We start from the raw sequence: 19192 nt of genomic DNA on the forward strand, positions 1-19192 counted from the left end.
ATGGTAGGGTAAATGGTACATGTTTGTTTTAACGTGTAACTTTAGATGCGCCTGCAGATATTCGCATCAAATTTGGCGTGCTTGCAGAAGTTGCTCTTGGGTACAACATGAGACACTTTGTTTGAGTCTAGAGGAGTTGCCTTTGCTGTGGCGCACTGCCGAAATTTCAGGTGTATTTAATTATTTGATGTACCTTTTCTCTGCAAGAACGCAGAGGAATGTGATGACATTACGGTGCTTTTGGAAATACCAATAGGTTATATCTGAACTAAACAGATATAATATCCAATGTCCCACTTTCCTCTAATTAACATGTAATTTTTAGTACAAATCATTTACTTACCACACACACACACACACACACACACGCAAGCAAAAAAGAAAACACGCCATAACGAAGAAAACCGCGAACGACAATAATAAACAAACCAGCCTCTGCCCGCCATTCTTAAACGCCAAGGCACGCGGCACACTTCGGCGCGACATTTAAACCGCTTTGAGCGGGTGCTCGAGGTCGTGCCTTAGCAGCTTTGTTCCTGATAGTGCAGAATATTTTTTTGCGCCGAGATTGCAAATGCCATATTCTGGGAGGTTTACCCTACCATACCCCCTTAATGCCTACCAGTAGACTAATTACACATATTGGTGCTCGTACTGTGACAGGAGACGTGGGTGCACGCTTGTAAAATTAAGGAATACATACCGTGTCCCGTGACAATTGCCCCTTCCCACGCTTGTTATGCTTCACCGCTTAACAATGCTGTACTGAGGCGAAGCTAACTTTCGGAAACTGGCATTACGCAACGCGTTCTGCTTTGCGAGCTTCGAAGCCAATCGCGAGGATTACAAAGGCGGATTCGGTGCCATAGCTGAAAGCGGCGAATTCTTTAAATGAAAAACACGGCACCGCACGGCACGAAGCTTAATAGCGAACGTAGAAGCAGCTAGGCCTAACGTTGCCGCGGTGTTGGCTACGGCTGCCAGCGTTTGAGCGTGCGAGAGTGCCGGTTCGAGGCGGCGAGATAATCAAAATGGCGGTGGTGGTGGCTTTAATAAATGCCATTTCAGACTTGCAGTCAGGGCAACATACATTGACTATAAGGAGTACGTGGTGGTGCCGCAGAGCTGCGGGAATTATCGGGCATGTCTGAAAAATCGGGTGTCTGGAAAATCGGTCGTTAACTACTCTGGCAATACATCGTGCCGATGCCACGGCGTCAATGACGATTCTTTGCGATTCCTCTGTTACTGCAGCCAGCATAAACACGTCTTTCGATCCCTTTCAATAGAGTTACAGCTAATTTTTTCCGATAGGAGCAAAAATACCATGAATTTTCCCTGAGTATTTCCAGACTATTCAAATTCCCCTTAGAATTTCCGATTTTCCCGGTTTTCCTGGTTGGTAGACAGCCTCAACCGGTTTAACACCCTCTGAACAACGTTGCGTTCGTTGTCATAGAGATCACAAAAACGCAACACATGCTCAATCGTCTCTTCACAGTTCAGTGTGTCACAGATCGGTGTCGCAGAGTCACAGATGGGTGTGTCGGACATTTCAATAAGAAATGATTAGGCTTTCGTAAAAGCCACCCCTAACCAGAGACGGCAGAGTAAGGTTGCATCACGGCGGGAGAAGTTCGATGAAATTTGCAGCTTCAATGTAGGATCCAACCGTTGGAGACGGTAGTTGGAGAAAATCGGTGTGTTCCACAAAGCTTCAGTCTTGGTTCGAGCAAGTAATCGAAGACCCCTCACAGCATCTGTCCTTGATAAGGGTATAGGAAGTGTCAGGGTTTCTTTATGGGCTGACCGGGCGGCATCGTCAGCAAGGTCATTTCCGACGACGCCACAGTGCCCCGGAAGCAATTGAAAGATGATGATGGCGCACGAACGAGCGAGGAACTGCCTGCGATGTGTGCCGCGTGACTAGTGTTGTTGTACAGGGAAGCGGCACCTACGTAAGCTGGAGCGACGAGCCTTTGTCCCGCCATTGGTGCAGCTCAGGGTCGCTTTGCTGGCCGAAGGCTAGAGCCTAACAGGGCCAGCAGGCACCGCACTCATCCGCGACAGTGCGTCAGATGCCTGATTTTAGGTGCAAAAGATATGGCGGATGTCCGCGGAAAATTCGGAAATAAAGGAAAGTTGCCGAAGCTCACGTTCTGAGTACGAGCGACTCTTGTTCTTGAAAACGAAGGTCAACAGCTTGTTGACGCTCAGAATGTAAAAGCTACAGCCTTCAAGGAAAGAACGGAAATGCTTGACAGCGCAAAAAAAATGGCCTACATGTCCCTCCTGAAGGTACTGTATAGAGCTTCTGTAGGTTGGAAGCGCTGCGAGAAGAAGCCCAGCGGCCTCCACTCTGTGCCAATGTGCTACTCCAGTACTGCACCCACTGGCGTGGTCGAAGCGTCTACCATAAGGCGAATGGCGCGTCGGGCAACGGATGAATCAGCAACACTGTAGTCGCCAGCCGCATTTTGGCTCCTACGAAGGAGTGTTCATGCTCCGAGGACCAGTGGATGGTAGGCGTTCTTTCGGAGTTGCGACACAGAAGGTCAGTAGGTGGCTGACGAATTCGCGCACAGGATGGTACGAAGGGCCTGTGACAATTTATGAGCCACAGAAACCCGCGCGATTTCCAGAAGGAGATTGGAGAATGGCATTTCTTGATTGCCCACAACCGTGATTCCTGTGGCTTGGTGCCTTGGGGTGAAAGGCGATGGCCGAGAGAATCCAGGGCTTATACTAAACAAATGCCCTTCTGGGGCTTTAGGACCAGGCCGTGTTCGTGCACTCGCTCAAACAGAAGGCAAAGGTGCTCTTCGTGCTCTCCGTCTGTGCAACTTGCATCGAGGATGTGGTAAAGGTAGACGACAATGCACCAGCGTCCGCACGTAACCCCCTCCAGGTACCTTTTAAAAGCTTCACGTTGTAGTTCTGCGGAACTACTACGTCAAGCTTGCGCCGCATTCTTCAAACCGTAAGGCATACGGACAAACTAAAATAGGTCAAATGGAGTTGCGATTGCAGGCTTTGGGGTGTCGCTGGGTTCGGCAGGAATTTAGTGTTACGTACTCTTCAAATCGATCTTGCTGTACATTTTCGTTCATGTGAGACCGGCGCCGAAGTCATGTATGTGGGGAAGGGGATATTCATCCGGAGTAGTGACGGCATTCAAAGCTCGGTAGTCACCCCAGTCACCCCAAGGCCGCCAGTCGCCACTGTCCTGCTTTCGAACCAAATAGAGAGGCGAAGACCAATTGCTGGAGGAAGGACGAACAGCCTCGAGCTGAAGCATGGGTTCGAGCTCACGGCGGATGACTTCCAACCTCCGTCCAGACGAGCTTCCAGGCCGGGCTGCAACGGGTGGGCCAGTGGTGGGATATGATGCGTCACCTCGTGTTTCACGGCTAACACTTCGTTTTGGAGCTTCGTAAGTTGCGGTGACTCAGCAAGAATCTTCGCGCACGTTGAGGCCGGCCGAAACGTACGGATGCCAGATGAGGTGAGGTGGGACTGCAGGCAAATCACATCGAGTGATGTGACGTTATTCTGTAGGCACCAGTCGCGAACACTCACATTTAGTTTGAAATGGCTAAGGAAGTCCACTCCCACTATGGCAGTGCTTACGGTGGTGACCACAAACAACCATCTGTGCAAGCGCTGGAGTCCGATGTCTAGCGTTTTTGACTGGAGCGCGTACGACGCCATGGCGGTGTTCACTGCGTCAAGCATGGGTATGCACTTGTCGCGTTGGCGATCTGCGCCCGTGGCGGAAACGATAGGCAGCTCAGCTCCGGTAACGACGAGGAGGCGGCTGCCGGCGATGCGGTCGACTACGGAGAATAGGCGGCTAGTCAGAAGGCCGATGTCGCATGCCGCCGTTAGTGACTGCTCGGTACGTTTACCGTCCATGAACAGGACTTAGTGCAGCGACTTCCTTGTTCGCGAAAGCGACGGTGGTACCAGCACAGCTGCTGCGGCGACTCTCTAGGTGCACTGCGTGACTGTGAAGTCGAATGGCTGCGCCGAAGTTGGTCTTCAGTGTAGCCGCCAGTCATCAGCTTCTCCAGTGCACTGGCAATTTGGTGAGATGGTCGACTATATGCGGTCAGTAAGCGCAGCTGGCTGATCAGGACTCATCTCGTCGGAACCCGCCAGTACCATGCGTGCGTACTGTGGGAGGCGTTGCAGAACAGCTCGCGTTGGCTCTCGTTTGTGGAGTGCTCACCCAGTAACTGATACGATAGGTGCAGCAGTCCTGACGGTCGTTGGTAGCCGAGTTCCTAGAAGAGGAGCTGCTGGAACCCACTCTGTTGCGATGGCTAGAGGCGCTGTAGGACCATGCGTTTCAGGTCGTCGCATATGGTGACCGAAGGCGTACCTGCTAGCAAGTCGTCTATGGCATCGGCGATGTCGGAGGGTAGCGCGGCGGTGACGTGCAGGTAATTTGCTTTCTGTGTAGTGATGCGCATGAGTTGAAAATGGACCTCTACTTGCCCAAACCAAACTCGGCGATTCTTGGGCCAAAAACTGGGATGCTGAAGCTCTGCAACGAAGACAGGAGACGTAATCATTGCGTCGTCTTTGTCAACAGGAGTAGGAGCAGCGTATATGGCTAGTATTAAAAAAAAACTAAATGCCCTGGGTCGAAACTTGTTAGGACTTCCCACCGCGAGGTAAGGCGATGTAAACAGGGTTTCCGCGAAGCGAGGACAACGTAGTGACGGACGCTGCAACATCAATTGGGCTTGATAAATAGCCGGAGTTGTTTTTTAAGAGCTCTGTGTGTTTCAATGATTCCAACTTGCCATCGGTTTATTCGTTACTGTGGACCTACGCAGAACAAGGGTGCACTCACTGGCGATATATTGTTAATCCTAACCCCATATGTTACATAAGCCAAAGCATCATGTGGCACATACGGAGTTGCCCCAGAATATGATTATCCAAATTTAAACAAAAATTTTAAAGCCATTCAACATCATAAGATATTGCCTTTAGAAGCCTGAGTTCTTTTGGGATCTCTAAGAGGCGACAATATAGGGAAAGGTGTTAAGCCGTGATATACCGTCTGAATTAGGTGCAACAGATGTGCACTTACTGCCATTACAATGTAGGTCAGCATTTCGTGCTAATTAAGCCAGTTTTACGAAGCTTGCATCTGTCGTGCGTATGACGAAGTTGATATGACGAAGCTCGTACTAGAGGACGCGAGACCGTGCATTCGGATAGCCAAAGGAAGCTTCATTTGTATTCCCTGCTAATGCCGAAATGACGATCGTCGCAGGAAGAGCACGTGCCCACGCAGTTCACGTGCTTTTCATAAGTGCTGATTTGTTTGCCTTGCGCTAGTACACCAAGACGTACACATCACAACCCTTCTAAACTGCACCCTCTGGAGGTATCACTCTCACTCGCTCCTGGTTCTGTACTTCTCCGTCAATGCAGGTCTTCTGGTTTCCTGTGCTCAGCAGCACCTGTCCATCTTCCAGCTGGGCCTGATTGGCAGCGTGTTCCTGTGGGCTGGAATCTTGGGAGCCGTCTTCGCTCCCAACATGGCCTGCATGACCCTGACGCTAGGCGCAATCCATGGCAAGTTAAGCGGTGTCAACATACGCGAAGAGCTACACCCGCAGACTTTCAACTTAATGTAAACTCATCACAAAGATAGTTTGTGTTCAGAGTTATTCTGTTCGTACGTAGGTTTCACGCCAACGTCAGATTTATTGTTTACATCGCTAAATGCACTTGACATAAGTGTAGTACTTGCTCGGTCCGTTCGCCAGAGTGTCGATGCAAAAATTTTCGAGTCCGGTTCGGGTTCGAGTTCGGGTTCACACTTTTTGGTCGGTTTCAGGACGAGCTCCGGAGGTAAAATAATAAGCGGGCTTGGAGCATTCTGAACCGGTTCATTCGTGTACAAGCTGGTTCGGAAAAGAAAAGAAAAAGCACGTTGTCCTTCCCCTCTGTGAACAAGGATGACCGGCGAAGGTGTGTATGTGGCCCTTTTAATGACAAACTGCACCTCCGCCGCGGGTCAGCCCGGTATTGCATTATGTTCGGGATCGGCTCATGTAAGGAGTGTGTTTAGTGCCTCCTTCGCCTCCGCCCCGGGTCGGCCCAGTATTTCACAATATTGGGCATCGGCTTACGTATCGGGAGTGCTTAAGAGGAAGCTTTAGCTCGGGCCCAACTCCGACGCGGCCTATTCAAATACATGTAAAAACGCAAAAACGTTTTTCTGAGATAACCCCTGGACCGATTTTAATGAAATTTGTTGCATTTGAGAGAAAAAATTAAATTCTAGTGACTGTTGGAAGTGGAATTTGATTTAGGCTTGAATTTTGTTAAAAACATTTTCAAAAATTCAGCCATTTGAAAAAAATAGAAGCACGAAGTTTACAAACTAATAGCTCTGCATCAAGAACAGATATCACGATTCTGTAAACGGCATCCATTAGACCATTCAAAGCGGACAAATTTGTTATGTCAGTTTATATCTTACGTGAATTTGTTACGTTGTTTACGAGGGTTCTGCAAAAGTTGTAATTACACATTTACCCATTTTTTGAGGTTCATGTGTAACATATCAATTTTGTCCGCTTTAGATGTGCTCTCAGGTACAATTCACATAATTGCGATATCATTTTTTCTTGCTGAGTTACGGAGTTGTAAGCTTGATAGTTTCGTTTTCTGAAAATTTGCGATTTTTGCCAAATTTGTATAAAAAATTGACGACCTAAATCGAAAATTCGAAACCAACAGTCACTAGATTTTAAGTTTTTCTTTTAAACGCAGCAAACCCCGTCAAATTTGGTGCAGTGGTTGCCTATAAAAACGAATTCTCCTTTTACATGTATTTAGATAGGAGCACCCGAGCTAAAGCTTCCTCTTAAGCCTGCTTCATCTCCGCCGTGGATCGGCCAGCTGTGGAAGACGATGACGACGCTGGAGACAATCCTGATGATGATGGTTTTGTGTCTACACATGAACACTATCACGGGGCAACTAGCTTCACTGTAAAAATATTTGCGTGCCAACGGTTGAAAAACGCGCGGTGCTATTAAAGAAACGTAGTCTCCTTGCCTACTATGTATAAGGCCGTTTTCTTTTGCACAGGCTTTAATTTGAAAGCGTTCGCAAAAAAAGTCGCGCCATACGCAATTGTATCTCGGGGTGAACATTTTACAGCGATGTTTACCTGACGAACCAATATCAAAGAGTAATATGCGTGGTCTCGTAGGGAGGGTATCTGGGCTGGCTAGCGTCCGTGAAGTGAACAAAAATATAACGAACGATAGTGCGGCGCAGAAAAAAAGAACACGCGATTTCACCCCGCGCCACACCTGCGCACTAAGGGAGTGCACCGGCGCTGGCCACCGTTTTCCCAGCTGTGTCTGCTGTCGTCTGCCCTAAATACAACGGCGTTGCAGTTGTGGCAGGAAACACAGGCATGTGCTCCGCGGTAGCCGCCACGGTGTGTCAGAACCCGATCGTGCATTGCAGAGGTAAGCCATTCCAACAGTTGCAACTCCAACAAAAATGGCGAAAGTCGGAACACTACGCATTGGCGGACGGCCGAAGAACAAGCCGAGGACGAGGAGAGGCATCGACAACAGAGACGCAACTATGACCGACGACAACGTACCCGTGCGAAAGCGGAGAACACGCCAGTGTCTTTGCCTCTGAAGAATTTCAGCTAGAGCAGATGCGAGAGTCTAATCGTCGGTGTCGAGTGCAAGCTACCGGTGAAGATCGCGCACTGGAGGCCGCTCGTAAGCGTCAAGCTAGGTCGTTCGAGTCTGCGTCCAAGCGGCAGGAGCGCGAGTTGCCACCTCCGTCGAGTTTCACTGCAGCGAATTCCGAATTCAAGAGAATGTTTCTGCCATGGACATAGGACACAAGCTTAGAAATTCTCCCCCCTAGCGTAAAATTACTTGCTTACAGTTCACTAATTAGACCGAAACTTGAATATACATGCGTTGTCTGAGACCCGTTTAATAAACACTATATCACCCGCCTAGAAACGGTACAGAGAAAAGCTGTAAGGTTTATTTTTCTATACATTTTCCCCGTATGACTCACCCTCTGAATTAATGCAGATTAACGGTATGCAATGCCTTGAACAACGAAGAAAAACATACATTTGCAATTCCTTTTCTTGCTTTGGAATCAAGATCTAGCTATTAACCCTTTTCCATATCTGTCGCTTTCAACGTCGATGCATACACGCCCCCAACATCCTAATTCCCTGAGCCGTATTTTGCGCGAACAGATTTATTCAAGTTTTCACTTTTTCCTCGCACTGTAACCGACTGGAATGATTCTTTATTGCCTTTCACCACACTTTGATGTTTTCAACTTTGTTAATATTGCCTTGTTGCCATTTAACCCACCCTGCTTGGACCTGTACAAGGTTTGCAGTATTGAATAAAGAAGAATAAGAAAATATGCACGCTGCAAAGATTCCCTGAAAATTTTTTTTTCAACTTGGTCATTACGCAAGTTAGGGTCGACTGTACTTAGCTGTCAACGGTGTATCAGGAGGTCTAGTGGGCGCGAAAACGTTGTAGAAGAAACCATCGACTATGATCGTCAAAGCCAGCAATATTTTTCTTTTTTAACCTACGGTATATGTCCCTGCCTAGAGGCAGCGATCAGCTGTCAGCATTCTCAATGGTGTTTAGTTATTTATCCCTATTTCATAGAAAATTTCATGGCCAGCTTTGCTAAATTAACGTTTACTCAGAACGCACGATATAATCGCCCTGCTGGAGTCAGCGCTCGGCATCGGTCTCTATATAGGTCTCAGGTACGACACTACAAGAACGCTTATGGCTAGAGTAGTGCAGCTGGGTCGCTGGACAAAAAGAAAATTGATTTGATATCATTGCACCAGCCAGTGAGAAGAGTCAACGCATGAAGCAGTGCAATTACATTGTGCTCTTTGTCTTTCCCCACAGGTGTGGGCGTCGGCATTGTCAGCGTGACCCTGGTCATCGTAGTCATGATGTACTTCGACAAATACCGTGGAATAGCCAGCGGCATCAAGTACGCCGGATACTCGCTGGCTTCACTGCTTTTTCCAATGATACTCACACTGCTGAAGGATGCCTACGGGTTCAGAGGATCTATGCTAGTGTACGCTGCGATCACCATGAATGCTACAGCTCTGACTTTGCTTTTGAAAGAGCCTCCATGGGAAATAAACGCTCGGAACCGTAAGACCGAATCATCTAATGAAGAAAGTAGGAGCATTTCTTCGATTACCACTGCCACTCTGGATCATGCAGTTCCAAAACCTTTAGCATTTCGAGTAGGCACTGGAAGTAATGGCCTTGGCTCTGCAGAATCTATAAAGACAGTGAGCTCTCTTGTACCAAACGATGTAACTCTGGTAGACTTTATTGACAACTGGGTAACAAGACCAGAAGAACTAGAGATAAATTCGTGCAGGAGTAGCAATGAGTACCCCACTCAGCAGGCAAATAACGCCAACATTGTTAACCACTGGCTTCACATTTCGAAGTTTCCGGGGAAGAAAGAAAGAACTAACAAGATGGCTTACATGGCAGATGGAATGAAAGAAGAGCGAAAGGCAACACGTGTGAACGAAGATGAAACATCAAATGAAGCGAACCGGATAAATTTGCGGAAATCTCCCCCTTCTTGTTCGTCATTTGGAGAGATCGGTAGCCTGTTATCCAAGCCTAGGTTTTACGCTTGCATGTTGGCGGTCGTAGCAATGGACTACACAATGGTCATCTTTCCAGCGACCATAGTAGATTACGCGCTTGACAAAGGGTCTTCCCGGAGCCACGCTGATCTTGCTGTGATGTACTGCTCACCAGCAGAGATGTTTGGTCGTATTGTGCTTCCACTAATTAGTGACTACAGCATAGTGAGCAGGACAACATTGGTATCAGCAAGCTTCTTCCTACTCGCCGCGTCTATGCTGGCCCTACCAGCGACTCCTTCTTTCCTGGCTTATATTCTCGTGTGCGCATGCGCGACAATGTTAACGGCTTGCTTGGTCGCCATGAAGCCTGTGGTGATTGCCGATTACATCGGTATCAAGAGCGTCGCTACAACCTGGGGATTCGCTGGACTGACGCTGTTACCTCTTTTCCTGTGCAGCCCACATATCATCGGTAAGTTCGACATGCACTCTTTTAGTTTTACTGCGACAGCAGTCAAGTGCTCGAAATTGGGATTTTCTTGTCCATCCGTACCGCTTTTGTGATTGATGACCCCCTGACAACGATTTTTGTCATCGTCAGGCGACCTCATCATCCCCAGCTTCAGCACCGCAAGAGGGGAAAAGAAAATTTATCCAAGCTACTGGAGCAATGCCCACTTTAGAGTCGAACACGTGAATCACGGAGCGGTGCGGCTACAACAGCACTTGGCAATTAGTGTAATGTTTTGGTTCCACAGAGACTCTGAGAGCGGCGGAACGTCTGCATATATTTTGGAAATACTGTACGAGGAGGCGATTATGTGTATCGCTTTGAAATTGTTCTTGACAGAACGGCGCTATGTTGGCCGGCAATTCGTTGTCACGCTCGTGAAGATAGCGTAAGTGCCCCAAAGGAGGCGTACAGGACAGCGAAGATGATCAGCCTCAAACATGGCACATACCCACAATAGAGGATGTGTTCAGATTCAGACGGTTCCTGCGAAACAATTTCAACAACCTCGACGGCAAGAATGCCGACAACTCGGTCCCAATGAGAACAACATGCAGTTGACATAGTAGCACACAGTATTCAGGACCACCAAGTTCCTGATTTAGCAGCACAGCAAATGCTTAGGAAAAAAAAGTCACCCGAACCTCGTCGGTGGCGCTGGGTAATTTTTCTTGCGACATTAGTTGTAGTAGAGCCTTTGGCCTCGAAGCTTATTTATTCCCAGGTGGGGGGTGGGAGGAGGGAGAGTTTTCAAAAAGATTGTTAGAGCCTGAAAAAAAAAGTGGCTTTTACCACTGCAACTTCCTCATCTCCAGCAGCTTATACACTGATTAGTACAGACATTGAATTTATAAAATGGTAAGAGTAAGCTTAATATTTAAATGTCGCCTCCAATGCCTCGCTGCCCCTAGGCCGTGCTGGTATGGTCTTGGACGTTGTTCAACAGTGAGATTGAAACAGATCTGAATATGTTCACAAGTTCTCGCAACTTATGACAGTGACCACAACGCAAGGTCACCATGGTAACACATGAAACCTGAGGAAATAAGCATAGTGAAAGAAGATGTGTTGAATCAAATATATTGAACGCATAAAATATTAGCCTACATTCAAGAAGACAAATTGGGCAAAGAGCTTCGAACAAAAGGTTCCAGAAGAACATAAACTCGAGCTGAATAAATGTAACCAATTTAAATAAGCCAGGTCGGAGAGTTCATCTTTCTCGCTGACGGACATTTGAGGGAGCCATAGGCAAAATATTATGCACATCAGTGGTCCCTCTATGTCGATGTACGTATGTCAAACTCCACAACACGCATTGCTATACCACATAGACAAAAAGTTGCGTACACCTTAAAGCAGATAAAGTCGCAACATGTTTATGCCATCCAGACATCTATGTGTTGAATATAAGGGAATTTATAAGTATCACCTAACTAATACCCATTGATAAACATTTTGAATTGTAAGATTGAATTGAAACACTCCTTTACGAGCACAGCCCCCCCCCCCCCCCCCTCCTCGACCAACAATCCAATAGCCACTGGTTGCTTTCTCTCCAATCCCCAGTAGTCGGCGAAACATGGAAAATTGCTTGAAGAAAATGGATGGAAAACATCGCGTTTTGGTAAATCCAGGGGTCTATAGGCTAACCAAATGTTAAGGCAGTATCTACGCAGATGTTCTCTAAATGCACATGAACTCCATGTATAAACTCGGCTGACTTATGCGGAGACCGTGACCAGGTCGCCCTAACCGACCGCATTTCCACTGCCACATTCTGCCATTCCGATTAGACCACTGGCTTTCTCTTCCGTAAGACCTCACGTTCAACCACCACCGGTGGTTGTTATTCACTACCATTCGTAATCCTTTCGTGATCATTATTAAATTCCCACCATTGGTGTTAATGCTTGGTAGTCGAACGGATAAAATTATCAGTTTATATTAGCGTATTTAGTGCGACTGCTATTCTTTGGAAACTTCACCCAATCATACGCCTCTTTCTACCCAGCTTGGGTCACTGGGTAGTCCATGGCCTAATGGGTAGAGGATTCGATGCGGTCATTTATGAAGGTTGTGCGTAAGTCGAACTTTACAAATGTTCTGACAAATTTTACTTTGATAAATTTAACTAGTTTAACAATCCACATGCGCCCGGCGGAGGACCCAAAAACAAACGGCCGCTTGAAGGCATTGTGTTTGATTTTTCTCATAGCAGAAATAAGTATTCTCCTATATTCGAATTACAATCCGATGCTATCATGTTCGCAGGTTGTGTGTACTCAACGAATTTTTCGACGCATTTTCTTTCAAAGATTTAATTACCTTAATAATGCAGTTCCACCAAGCGCAGGGCCTACGAGAATGAGGATGTATGCTGTGCTCCAGCATCTAACGGCCGCGGCCTCTCAAGCGTCATACGGCAGCGAAAAAAGGGTTTTGTCTTTCAGTTTCCGCGTAACAGATTCGAATAATATTCCGAAGATATTATGTATGCACCTTGCATGTAAGTCGTACTTTACGCATATTCTGACTGAATTGACCTTTAAACATAACTTTAGTTCAATAAGGTACTTGCGCTTGGCGGATGGCCTTGAAGAATGAGGATTCACGGTGCACATCCGCACGTGCGATGCTTCGCATTTCGCGCGAAATGCGAAGATTGTGGATTGTGTGGAAGATTGTGGGAAGATGGCGGCAAGTTGTTTTTTCATCCACTTTCATTTCCATGAGTTTATCATTTCTTTATTTAATTTCTTAGGCACAAGTAATTTCCCCTATGTTGTCCTTGGTGTCAGTGTTTGTTGGCTTCTTAAGATATGACAAATAAAAAATCTGTCCCCTCGGATAAATCCCCATCCTTCTCGCTTATTACATAACGAGAGTCTCGAATCCGGCAACATGGATGCCTTCAGGTAGCATGTGTGGTTATATTGACCAGTCGCCTTCACCCAAAAAGATCACGTTCTCGTGACGCCTGCGGCAGAAAGGACGTTCCACGTCCACAGCCAAATTCTGTGAGTGGTGGCGCTGGCTAACATTCCCAGGGTTCTACTAGGAAACATAAGTACCAACGAAAGTGGATGGGGAAACAGCGCCGCGGTGGCTCAATTGGTAGAACATCGCACGCGAAATGCGAAGGTTGTGGGTTGGGTCCCCACCTGCGACAAGTTTTCCTTTTTCATCCAGTTTCATTTCCATTAGTTTATCGTTTGTTTATTTCATGTATTGGGCACAAGTAGTAATTTCCCCTATGTTGTTAGTGGTGTCAGTGTTTTGTTGGCTCCTTGTGATATGAAATCATATATATATATATATATATATATTGTGAGCAGTATTCATACGCTTCATATTCTCACCTGTACATACTCATCATCACCGTTTTGGGACCTGGTGGTGGGGCTCTGTCTCGGGAGAATAAAGAAGAGACTGGCTGCCTAAACCTCGTCTCACAAGTGGTGGAGTGTGCTGTCCGGTCCCTTCGCCCTCTCGCTCCCGGTCTCCCTCCAGCTTCACCTACGCTACATCCCTGGAGCTCCGCTCGGGTCGCCGCCTCTACCAACTGCACTCGACCATGTCGCAAGACCAGCAGACCAGTACCACGACATCCACCTTGCCGACTCCTGCGGGAACCCCTTCTTGGACAGTCACCACCCCTCAGAAGGATCCACCGGTATTTGCTGGGCTTCCAGGTGACGACGTTGAAGACTGGTTGGAGCTATACGAGCGCGTGAGTGACTTTAACCACTGGAACGAATCAGCAAAACTTGCTCACGTCGCCTTCTACCTAACCGGAGTTGCGAAAACATGGTTTTACAATCATGAGCTCGATTTGGTCAACTGGAGCATCTTTAAAAACCAGCTACACCAGATTTTCGCAAACTCGTCTGTCCGCTCCGATATCGCTAAGAAGAAGCTTGCTGAGCGTGTACAGCACTCAGGCGAGTCCTACACTTCGTACATAGAGGACGTCCTCGCCCTCTGCCGCCGCGTGAACACCTCGATGGCAGAAAGTGACCGTGTACGCCACCTGCTCAAGGGTATTGGGACTGCGGCATTCAATGCTCTTGTAGTGCTGAATCCCACTACCGTCGCCGACATCATCAGTACGTGTCAGCGTCTCGATGACCTTCATATGCTCCGCTTACACCCTGACACATCTGATTTCAAGGCGTCCAACGACAGCGAGCTACGTGCTTTGATCCGCTCCATCATCCGTGAGGAACTGCACGCCCAAGCTTCGTCAAACCCTCCTGAGGTCCGTCTCACGCCTCCTGGTGGCGGCCTACGCCATATCGTGAGGGAAGAGCTAGCTGCCGTGACCTGCCCGCAAATCACGAGCCCGCACCCTATCCATACGCCAACGTACGCTCAGGTTGCCTCTATAGCGCCACTCCCCCAGCAGCCACCACAACAGGCACCTGCACCGCACATGTCCCTGAATCCTATCACTGCAAGACCATCGCCTGTTCCGTCTTATAACGCGTGGAGCCCACCTCGACCGGTTTGTTACTACTGCGGCATCCGTGGCCACATTTCCAGGTTTTGCCGACGCCGTCAGCAAGATGAAAGACGTGGCTATGACGGCTTTGAAAGGGATCAGTTTTCTGGCCCTGTACCACGACGTCGGCGTTCTGACTACGTTTATTATCCACCACGTTCCCCATCTCCACAGGACTTCAACACTGCCAGTTCATCGCGTTTCCCGCGTCGTCGCTCTCCATCACCGATGCGGCGCTCTTCTTCCCCTCTACGACCGGCTACTTCGTCCTCCGATCACCGCCCGGAAAACTAAATGGTGCAGCTTCAGGAGGAAAAGCTGCATCTTTTGGACAACGTGAAACGCCTCCGGAGCGCCCGTCAAATGTACTTTTGGTGTTTGTTGAAGGTGTCCGAATCGAAGCCTTGGTTGACACAGGTGCATCGCTTTCCGTTATTAGTGCTGATTTGTGTTCTCGATTGCGAAAAGTGAAGACACCGTATAATGGCCCTCCCCTTCGTTGTGCTAATGCAGTTCTTGTTCAGCCCTCCAGTGTTTGCACTGCGCGCGTTTTCATTGATGGCATCCTCCACCACATTCAGTTCGTCGTGCTGTCTTCGTGCACTTACGCGATGATTTTGGGATGGGACTTCCTGTCCTCCGCCTCAGCTTTAATCTCTTGCCGTCAGCGAACTATTCATATGACAGACACTGAATCTTCGTGCTCTGTCAATGATCACAGCCTGCGTTTTGTCACGTCTACCGACTGTTTCATTCCCGCGGGCACTGAGCATATTCTGACGCTGACTTCCGACACTATTATTAATGGTGATGTGTTCCTTGCACCGAGTGGTTACTGTATTTCTCGTGGGCTTAGCCTTGCTCCTAGCCTAGTACGGTTTCAGGACGGTAGAGCCTCAGTCGCTGTTCATAACCCTACTTCTTCCCCAGTTGTGCTCTCCCAGGGCTCTACTGTGACATGCTTTACTGACACCGAACCTCTTTCGCTGGTACCGCTTCACACCGAATCACCACCTTTGTCTACCACAACTGATTATCACACTGCTGCCGCTGCTTTAACGGCCGCGATAAATCCCGATTTGACCACTGCGCAGAAAGAAGACCTTCTGGCACTCCTGCACAAACACAGAGCCTTATTTGACGTCCACTCCAAGCTTCTGGGGCGCACTTCCGTCGCAGTACATCGCATCGAAACCGAAGGCAGTTCGGTTGTACGCCGCCGCCCGTATCGCGTGTCTTCCGCAGAACGGAAAATCATTGCGGATAACGTTGATGACATGCTCAAAAGAGACATCATTCGGCCATCCTCCAGTTCTTGGTCGTCTCCTGTCGTGCTGGTTCGCAAGAAAGACGGCTCCGTACGATTCTGCGTCGATTATCGAGCCCTTAATAAGATCACGCGCAAAGACGTATATCCGATGCCAAGAATTGACGATGCCATTGACTCCCTCCAGGGTGCGGAATATTTCTCTAGTCTAGACCTCCGATCCGGATACTGGCAAATCCCCATGCACGAAGCGGACAAGGACAAGACAGCCTTTGCAACGCCAGACGGACTTTACGAGTTCAACGTCATGCCGTTCGGTTTATGTAATGCCCCTGCAACATTTGAACGCATGATCGACACAGTTTTACGTGGCCTTAAGTGGAAGACCTGTCTGTGCTATTTAGATGACATCGTTATTTTTTCTACAACTTTTAGTCAGCACCTTGAGCGCTTGGACGAAGTTTTCACTTGCATTTCCAACGCTGGCCTCCAACTCAACACAAAGAAATGCCATTTTGCCAGAAAGAACATCAAAGTATTGGGCCATCTTATCAGCAAAGATGACATTCGACCAGATCCCGAAAAGGTTGCTGCCGTGCATCGCTTCCCTCGCCCTGAAAATCAAAAGCAATTAAGAAGTTTCTTAGGCCTGGCATCCTACTTCCGCCGCTTCATCAGTCATTTTGCAGCCATGGCGTCGCCGCTACACAAGTTGCTCACGTCGGGCACTGCTTTCCCTTGGACAGATGAATGCGAACTTTCTTTCCAAGCCCTCAAGCAGGCATTAACCAGCGACCCTGTCCTCTGTCACTTCGATGACAACGCACCAACTTGCTTGCACACCGACGCTAGTGGCCATGGGATCGGTGCTGTACTTTTACAGCGGGATACCACCTCACGAGAGAGAGTTGTTGCCTATGCCAGTCGCGCACTAACACCTGCCGAAATGAATTACTCGATCACAGAACAGGAATGTCTCGCAGTAGTTTGGGCGATCCAAAAATTTCGACCATATCTTTACGGACGCCATTTCACGGTCATAACCGACCACCACGCCTTATGCTGGTTGTCGTCAATCAAAAATTTGTCCGGACGACTTGGTCGCTGGGTGGTACGCTTACAAGAGTACGACTTTGACGTTGTCTACAAGTCTGGGAAAAAGCATCAAGATGCCGACGCTCTCTCTCGCTGCCCGCTGCCATTATTAGCTTCGAGTACATCTCTCCATTGCTCGCCACTTGATGATGAGACTAAGTCGTCACTCCCGTTATTACCGTTATTACCTCTCACGGTTACTGACACGTTATCTTCCAATCGCCTCTCTCACCTCGCCTCGTGTCAACGTACTGACCCCTACTGCGACAGCATCATCCAACGCCTGTGCGGAACTACATCTGCACCAAATGCCAGATTACGTCGACAACTGCGACTATTTAAGCTTGACAACGATGTGCTGTACCGCTACATATACAACTCCGACGGACACAGCTGGGTACCTATTCTTCCACGCTCGATGCGCACACAAGTCCTTGAAGCCTTGCACGACGACCCATCTGCTGGCCATTTGGGATTCCACAAACCATACCACCGCGTTAGGAGCCGTTTCTTTTGGCCAGGCATGTCTACCTTTGTGGCCAAGTACGTCGCTTCTTGCGTTCAGTGTCAACGGCGGAAACGACCGACTTCGCCTCCTGCTGGGCTTTTACAGCCCATCCCATGTCCCGAGACACCGTTTGCCATCGTTGGGATAGACCTAGTCGGCCCTTTGCCCATAACGCCAGCGGGTCATCGATGGGTCGTGACAGCTGTTGACCAGCTCACACGTTACGCAGAGACCGCTCCTCTACGCTCTAGTTCAGCCTCCGACGTCGCCACCTTCTTTCTAGATGCCATTGTGCTGCGCCATGGTGCCCCTCGTGTACTGTTAAGCGACCGCGGCAAGACTTTCATGTCAACAATGCTCGCAGAAGTACTCGGAGCTTGTGGCACAGTTCATAAGACGACATCCGCATATCACCCACAAACAAATGGCTTAACCGAGCGATTTCATCGCACACTAATAGATATGATATCGATGTATATCGGGCCAAACCACGACAATTGGGACAAACTTTTACCTTTCGTGACTTTTGCTCACAACACCGCTATCCAACGAACTACGGGATACTCACCTTTCTACCTAGTTTTCGGCCGTTCACCGACATTCACCATCGACGCCGCTTTCTTCAATGCTCCAACTAACACCTCAGACAGTACACCCGAACAGTTCGTTTCGAGACTTGAGGAATGCCGTCAACGTGCTCGTTTCAACACAGAAGTCAGTCAGCTAGATCGCAAGCAACGTTACGACATCTCTCGTCGCGATGTCTCCTTTCGTCCCGGAGAGGAAGTGCTTCTTTGGACGCCTATTCGTGCACCCGGTTTGTGCGAGAAGTTTGAATCCCGCTTTCTTGGACCCTATATTATTAACGAACAAACATCCCCCGTGAACTATCGCGTTACTCCCGTAGACGTTTCTTCCGACCATCGTTGTCGTGGTTCGGAGATCGTCCACGTTTCGCGCCTAAAACGATTCGTTCGGCGTTCCCCTCCTGGCTAAGTCGCGGCCTGGCTGGCCGCTTGCGCGTGCGGGGAAATTAGTGTGAGCATTATTCATACGCTTCATATTCTCACCTGTACATACTCATCATCACCGTTTTGGGACCTGGTGGTGGGGCTCTGTCTCGGGAGAATAAAGAAGAGACTGGCTGCCTAAACCTCGTCTCACAATATATATATATATATATATATATATATATATATATATATATATATATATATATATATATATACATGTATATATATATATATATGTATATATATATATATATATATATATATATATATATATATATATATATATATATATATATATATAGTGACTGGAGTCCAGCGCCGTGAGCGAGTTCCAAGCGGTGCACGACACACCACCAAAATCTCAGCCGATCCAAAAACTAACGAGTCCCCTGACCCACCTCTACTCTATCCTTCTGCTTGCCCTTCTTCTTTCACTACGGCGTTCTTCTATACCATCACACTCGCCGCCTGCTCTCCCCTCGAGTTCGCACAGGCATAAGACAGGAATTCTCTACGGATTTCACGAGGGACGCAAAGCTTCATCTGGATGGCATGAGCTGGAAAAGTGCCTTTGCGACGGCTGTCATCAAGTTCGGGAATTGCCGCTAAACG

At 48.2% G+C, this 19192-nt stretch overlaps 1 protein-coding gene across 3 annotated transcripts in view; it reads left to right on the forward strand.

Moving 5' to 3' along the window:
* Window positions 1-19192, forward strand: part of LOC135900998 (monocarboxylate transporter 9-like) — a 38333-nt gene that overhangs the window by 16778 nt on the left and 2363 nt on the right. For 2 of the 3 annotated variants that reach the window (XM_065430627.1, XM_065430626.1), the window contains 3 exons: window positions 5452-5595; window positions 8967-10154; window positions 10284-10597. In XM_065430627.1, coding sequence (XP_065286699.1) covers window positions 5559-5595; window positions 8967-10154; window positions 10284-10585 — 1527 coding nt within the window. In that variant the 5' untranslated portion in view covers window positions 5452-5558 and the 3' untranslated portion in view covers window positions 10586-10597. Of the gene's footprint in view, window positions 1-5451; window positions 5596-8966; window positions 10155-10283; window positions 10598-19192 lie in introns of those variants that run through there. The other variant, XM_065430628.1, reaches the window with a different exon arrangement.

The sequence above is a fragment of the Dermacentor albipictus genome, chromosome 2 (assembly GCF_038994185.2).
Source record: "Dermacentor albipictus isolate Rhodes 1998 colony chromosome 2, USDA_Dalb.pri_finalv2, whole genome shotgun sequence".
NCBI lineage: Eukaryota > Metazoa > Arthropoda > Arachnida > Ixodida > Ixodidae > Dermacentor > Dermacentor albipictus.